We start from the raw sequence: 6,950 nt of genomic DNA, 5'->3' as shown, positions 1-6,950 counted from the left end.
AAAACGTGTACGTGTATTTTTATTTTATTTTGCACAAACTACTAAGCCATGGCTCTGATAGCTAATGTTCTTAACCGTGTTGTTGTTGTTGTTATTAACTAAAACTATTAAAAATGTTTTTGGTAATTGAAATAAAGCTGAATTAAAATAAAAAAAATATATATATTAAATATAAAACTTTTTTTTTGTTTTTTTGTACAAGTGAATAAGTTGGTGTTCGGAGATTTTATTAGATATTTGAGGGTATCTAATATAACTTGCAAAATAATAATAATACCATTAACTCTGCCTGCCTGTCTTTCAGTATATTGCATCCTGTTGGAATCATGATGGTGATCCGGTGCAGCTGCTGAAGATCAGCGAGAATGTGTCCAGATTCCGGCAGTGTTTGAAGGAGAACCCTCGCTACCTTCAGGACAAAGTCCAGCACTACTTTAAGGTAATGAAGACCTAAAACTAGAAAACAGTGAAAAAATTTATAAAAAAATTAAAAACTATAAATAGAATAATAAAACTAAAAACACAACTAAATTAAAAATGACTGTGGTCATAATTGGAGTGTTTTAGAAAAACAGCATTTTTAACAGGAGGTCCAATTTTTAATACATGTTTGCTGAAGTAAGTAACGTTTGTCTGTGCTTGTTTCAGGATAACACCCATCGACTGACCCTTACCATGAGTCCTGATGAGAGATTCTTGGAGAAACAGGCTGAAGCTGAGGAACAGAAACTACAGCAGAAGATACAGAACCTCAGCGATGCAGACCACAAAGACATCTATGAGAAAGGTATGATCATGAGACCAGGAAAGACAAGAATAATTAGTCTTGTTCTGTTTTAGATGGTTTCATGTTGTTGTTGTTGCTTCAGGTTTGCAGCTGTTGGCCGTTCAGAGCACGACTCAAGACGCTTCCTGTCTACCTGCATTAAAGGTGTCTGACATCGAGCCGATCATTCCCTACACACCGGTACAGCTGGGAACCGCAGGTGAAACGCACATGCATACATATAACAAGCACATTCAAAGTTAAAATTATAGATGCAAAAAACAATTCACTGAGTTTACTACATTTACTTTCTCTTTCTAGGCGGTGTACCTGTACAGTGCTGTGAGCAGCCCACCAATGGCATGGTGTATTTCAGAGCCATGTGCAACCTCAACTCCCTCCCTGAAGACCTGAAGATCTATGTTCCTCTGTTCTGCAGCGTCATCACGAAGTATGAAAACCTGTAACATGGAGTTTATAATATCCATTATATACCAACACCCAATCAGACCAGTCTGTGTGAAAATATACTGCATAAACACTGCAGTTTTTGAAATGTGACGTTAAATGTGACACCCAGTAGTTACACTTACGGACGGATGCAGTTATATATTTAATATATGGATGTGTGTATTATGCATATTTGGTATAATATTGGCAAATGCAGATATTTATTATGCCGTAATTGCTGCTATGAGGCTTCATATTATAAATCTGTTTATTATACAGCCAAATTTCTAAATCTAGTTCAAAAATCTAGTAAATAACATTAATAATAATTAAAATAGTTAATAACTAATGATTTAAAATATAATGCCAAAAGTGTGAAATGCCAGTTTAATTTAAAGGGGTCATATGATGCGATTTCAAGTTTTCCTTTCTGACCTACAATAATGTACAGTATTTGAAAAATAATGTGTTTTTTGAACATTAAAGCATGTCAACATATTCTGTTACACCAAATACACTAAATAATGATCTTTAAAAAAGCATCATATGACCCCTTTAATTTTTGTTTTTCAAAGGTTTCTATACATATAGAAATATATGTATATTCTGTAATATATACATATTCTATGCATACTGTGTGTGTGTGTGTGTGTGTGTCTGAATGTGTGAATTGGAAACACTTATAGTTTTTATATATATATATATAGCATCATTACTCCAGTCTTTAAAGTCACATGATCCTTCAGAAATCATTCTAATATGCTGATTTGCTGCTCAAATAACATTTCTTATTATTATCAGTGTTGAAAACAGTTGTGCTGCTTAATAATTTAATGGAAACCATGCTACATTTTTTCGGGATTTTTTGATGAATAGTTCAAAAGTAAAAAAAAAACAAAAAAAAAACAGCAGTTATTTAAATTTTTTGTAACATTATAAATGTTTTTGTAACATTATAAATGTCTTTACTGTTACTTTTGATTTACTTGGGGTACAGTTTAATGCATCCTTATTACATAAAAGTATTAATTTCTTAAAAAAAAAAAAAAAAACATACTGACCCCATAGAATCGTAATGATCGTGTAATCTCAGGTTGGGTTGTGGAGAGCTGGATTATCGTCAGCAGGCCCAGCGTATTGAGCTGAAGACTGGAGGCATGTCTGTATCGCCGCAGATCATACCAGACACTGATGATCTTGATCTGTATGAGCAGGTATCGCTATTTCGTCATCGTCTATCATGTGATTTTACATAAATATGATGCATATGCACTTTTAAAGTGGGGGTGATTTGATATAGTAGCTAAAAGCTCAGAACTGGTAACCAGACGGTTATAGGTTTGATACTGTGAATTGTGATTGAGCTTGTGCCTGCATTAGAGTGAGTGTGCAATCTATGCTTTTGTCTTTATTCTTGTTTTTCAGGGTATTATCCTGTCGTCTTCCTGTCTGGACAGGAATCTACCTGACATGTTTCAGCTGTGGAGTGACATATTCAACAGGTTAGTCTTTTTTAAAGAGATGTGTAATGATCTCTGTGCAAATGTAATGATTTTAGACTGATGCCGAATCTTCCGTTTACATCTTCAGCCCTCATTTTGATGACGAGCAGCATCTGCGTGTGCTGGTCATGATGTCATCTCAGGAGCTGTCCAATGGCATCTCGTACTCCGGTCACATGTATGCGATGACACGTGCGGCTCGAACCCTCGTGCCCACAGCAGACCTGCAGGAGACCTTCGGCGGTATGGACCAGGTGAGTGCTGAGGCGTGCTCCTCATGTTGAGCTCCAGTCTTCATCAGCTTTGTACAGTAAATTTATGATATTTTAATTTCAGGTGAAGTTTATGAAAAGCATAGCCGAGATGACTGATCTGACTTCAGTTTTGAGGAAACTTCCCTGGATAAAGAGACACCTGCTGAATCCTGAGAACATGAGGTAAACAACAATCACAGTAAACAAACAAATGATAAAGCTAATCATTTTGAAAAAAGAAATAACTAAACTGTATGAACTCTATGTAGAATTGGTCACACAAGACTTACCCATGTGTATTTGTATATTTATATACAAGTAGAGTACATTAATGGACATAATGGAAATGTTTATACTGGGAAAATATTAGAATTTTTATCAAATATCAAACTATATATGTGTATTGTTAAATAATTAAGACTATTTCAAATGTTATTACTCCATGAATATAGCCTGTGATGCTGATCAGGGCTGTTTTAGTATCATAGTTTTTATTAATATTTTGAATCTATTTTATTTTTATATTTTTTGTTTGCATTTTAATTTTGGTTAAGGTTTTCGTTGTGTTTTTGTAAGTTTTAGTACTTTGTATATGTCTATATAGTTTAGTATGACTATACATTTTTTTTTTTTTTTTAGAAATTTATATTTTAGTTTTTTTAAAACATCAAGTTAAACTAAAACTATCAACTAAATTTTATTTAATTTTATTTCAGTTAATGTTTATTTTATTTCAAGTAACGAAAAGTTACCATAATAACCCTACTGTTATGGCATAAAATGGTAAATGAAATTAAAACCCCAGTAAATGAGATAAACTATTGAAATAAGCTACTTGAGGCTGTGTTTTACAGTGATTTTATCATTTTCTTGGGTGTTTTGGGTTATTAATTATCATAAAATCACTTCCACATGGTCTCACGTTGATTACTTTTTTAAAGCAGTGCCAGAAGCGATATGACAAAACACACATTTTGTAACAATTATTACTTCATTTAACTTATTACTAATAATAAGCACATAAGTCATTTCTTCTGGTGAAGTACTGTAGTTATTTACAGGATGTGATTGAAAAAAAAAAACTGATGGGGTATTGTCGTCATAAACGTTTTAGTGTAGAAATTTAGACAATATAGAAACTGAACAGAAAATGTAGAAACCTGAACAGTAAAAACGGAAAGCTGTTTAAAGGGGTCATATGATGCGATTTCAATTTTTCCTTTCTCTTTGAAGTGTTACAAGCTCTTGGTGCATAAAGAAGATCTGTAAAGTTGCAAAGACTAAAGTCTCAAATCCAAAGAGATATTCTTTATAAAAGTTAAGAGTCAGCCACACCTACCTAAAACGGCTCGTTCTAACACGCCCCCACATATCTACGTCACGATGTGGGAAGATTTGCATAACGCCACCCAAATGTTCATGCAAAGAAAGAAGGCGTAACTTTTATTCTCACTGTAGTATTGTTGTTGCCGCCGCCGCCATGTCATGAAGGCGCTGTGTGTTTCGTTGAGAAAGTGTAACTACTTTGTTTGGCCTTCCAAAAGAGGACGATATCTACATTTCATTACACCAAATACACCAAATAATGTTCTTTTTAGCAACATCATATGACCCCTTTAAACTGAATTAGTGAATCTATTTTTAACTGTACATTTATGTATACAGTATACAGGTTTACGAATGTGATTATGATGTGATGGTTTTAGGTGTGCAGTGAACGCCACGCCGCAGAAAATGTCAGATGCAGCTGGAGAGGTGGAGAGGTTTATGGGTAATATAGCAGCCAATAGGAAGGAGCGCAAACCTGTCAGACCAACCGTCGTGGAGGTGAGATGCCACACTTTTTTTTTGTAGAAGACACGATAGTTCACAGTGAATTAAGCGGTTTTGTTTGTTTTTCCCCTCATAGAGAGCGTTAGATCCTCAAGCTGCATCATCTGCCAGTCGTAAACTTATCTCAGTAAGTGAGTTTGCACAACATTACAGCAGCATTCAGGTTTGATTGATCTGTAGCGTTCTCACCGGTCTCCCTCTTCATCCTGCCAGGAGCCTCATTTTAAACCCTGTCAGATGAAGACGTATTTCCAGCTTCCGTTTAATGTGAACTTTGTCAGTGAGTGTGTGCGGACGGTCCCATTCTCACACGCCGATTACGCCAGGTACAACAAACACACTCTTGGAAAACAATGTTTGCTCACTTAGGGCTATTTAATTTGAGGAGAGAAATAAAAAAAATAAAAAATATATATATATATTTTTTTTTTAATGCTCCAGGTTTGCTGTGCTTGTCTGTATGGCTGCACAGTTCAGTCAACATATTTGTTTTTATATTCATGGATAATAAAAAATAAATAATAAATTTGATGATAACAATTTTTTAACAAAATATTACTAGAAATATTACTGATGTTATATTTTATTTTAAAATAAAACAGAATATTTAAGAAAAATATAATCATAAAAATACATTTAAAAAAAACAATAATAAAAAATATATTTTACAGTTCAGCTGCTTTTATTTTGGCAAAAACCACAGGAAATGCCGAAAGCTTTCTTTTTTTGTTGACAGCAGCTGGTTTATAAGTGTTTCTTATGACAAATTTATGTGCATATATTTATTGAATTAAATCACAATACAGATTTATTTTGATTTAATCATGCAGCCCTTTGCTTATTCGCAGTTTGTCATCTGTCGTTCTCTCTCAGTCTGTGTATTTTAGCAAGGATGATGACTGCTAAATTCCTGCATGGAGAGATCAGAGAAAAGGGTGGGGCTTATGGAGGCGGAGCTAGAATGGGAGGAGGCGGCCTGTTCTCATTTTATTCCTATAGGTACCTACATCTGTTCATTGGATCAAATACAATGTATCCATTAGTGTATATTTGCTTCATATATAATGATGTTTATGTGCCAGGTTGATCATGTTTTATTATCTGATTGTCACGGCAATTTCTCAGAGATCCAAACTCCACCCAGACGTTGTCGGCTTTCCGTGGCGGAGTAGAGTGGGCACGAGCGGGAAAGTTTACCCAGCAGGACATCAATGAGGCCAAGCTCTCGGTTTTCTCAGCCGTTGATGCACCTGTCGCCCCCTCAGATAAGGGTCAGTAATGTGGACTGTATCTTGGGATACTGAGTGACATTCTAACCCATCTGTGTATTATTATTATTATTCATGTTGTTTTAGGTTTCCAAGTGATTCTCAAACTTTTTTTTTCAGCTAAACTGCTTTGATCTAAAATATTTACCTGAAGTACCGCCTAAAATTTAAGTAAATATTTAACAATATATTCATTTAAAATGTAAAAATAAGACATTTTAATTAAAATTAGTTTTACATTTTTATGATTAATTATTAGCTTTTCTTGGGAAACCCTGGTTTAGATGTTAGTACATGTGGATGTTTTGTGCGATTGTTGTTTACATTTTGGGAAGTGTAGGAGTGTTTAAATGTTGCTTTGTTTTTGTTTAAATGTTCAGCTGTTTGGATGTTGCGTTATGTTTTTGTGTTTAAATGTTCAGCTGTTTGGATGTTGCGTTATGTTTTTGTGTTTAAATGTTCAGCTGTTTGGATGTTGCGTTATGTTTTTGTGTTTAAATGTTCAGCTGTTTGGATGTGTGAATGTTTTTGTTTTTTAATGTTTAGATTTTTGAAAATGTTCAGGTGTTTGGATGTTGTTGGATATTTGCGCTCTAGTTCACAAGGACCTTGTTATTGTGCTGTAGGTTTGGGGTGTTTTTTAAACGGCATTACAGATGAGTTGAAACAAAGATACAGAGAGAGACTGTTCGCTGTGACCGATAAAAACCTAATTGACGTCGCTGGCAGGTAACAAAACATTTAAATGTGTATATAATATAAATATCTAATAAAATTATTACAAATATAAAATAATAAACAAAATAAAAAATATTTATTATTGAGTGCTGGTGCTTTATTTGTATTTTTTTTTTTTTTTTTTTGAAAAAAGGTATCT

At 34.0% G+C, this 6,950-nt stretch overlaps 1 protein-coding gene across 4 annotated transcripts in view; it reads left to right on the top strand.

Moving 5' to 3' along the window:
* The window catches only part of LOC107679400 (presequence protease, mitochondrial-like), a 13,708-nt gene that overhangs the window by 6,071 nt on the left and 687 nt on the right, over nucleotides 1-6,950 (top strand). For 3 of the 4 annotated variants that reach the window (XM_016474928.1, XM_016474927.1, XM_016474929.1), the window contains 14 exons: nucleotides 305-439; nucleotides 649-787; nucleotides 870-986; nucleotides 1,088-1,217; nucleotides 2,310-2,430; nucleotides 2,642-2,718; nucleotides 2,807-2,972; nucleotides 3,055-3,155; nucleotides 4,679-4,799; nucleotides 4,882-4,932; nucleotides 5,019-5,131; nucleotides 5,679-5,804; nucleotides 5,931-6,076; nucleotides 6,700-6,802. In XM_016474928.1, the coding sequence (XP_016330414.1) occupies nucleotides 305-439; nucleotides 649-787; nucleotides 870-986; nucleotides 1,088-1,217; nucleotides 2,310-2,430; nucleotides 2,642-2,718; nucleotides 2,807-2,972; nucleotides 3,055-3,155; nucleotides 4,679-4,799; nucleotides 4,882-4,932; nucleotides 5,019-5,131; nucleotides 5,679-5,804; nucleotides 5,931-6,076; nucleotides 6,700-6,802 (1,646 nt within the window). Of the gene's footprint in view, nucleotides 1-304; nucleotides 440-648; nucleotides 788-869; nucleotides 987-1,087; nucleotides 1,218-2,309; nucleotides 2,431-2,641; nucleotides 2,719-2,806; nucleotides 2,973-3,054; nucleotides 3,156-4,678; nucleotides 4,800-4,881; nucleotides 4,937-5,018; nucleotides 5,132-5,678; nucleotides 5,805-5,930; nucleotides 6,077-6,699; nucleotides 6,803-6,950 lie in introns of those variants that run through there. The other variant, XM_016474930.1, reaches the window with a different exon arrangement.

The sequence above is a fragment of the Sinocyclocheilus anshuiensis genome, unplaced genomic scaffold (assembly GCF_001515605.1).
Source record: "Sinocyclocheilus anshuiensis isolate Anshui unplaced genomic scaffold, SAMN03320099.WGS_v1.1 scaffold2206, whole genome shotgun sequence".
In the NCBI taxonomy this organism is placed as follows: Eukaryota; Metazoa; Chordata; class Actinopteri; order Cypriniformes; family Cyprinidae; genus Sinocyclocheilus; species Sinocyclocheilus anshuiensis.
The sequence above is the reverse complement of the archived record's forward strand: the minus strand, read 5'-3'. Positions and strand labels throughout refer to the sequence as shown.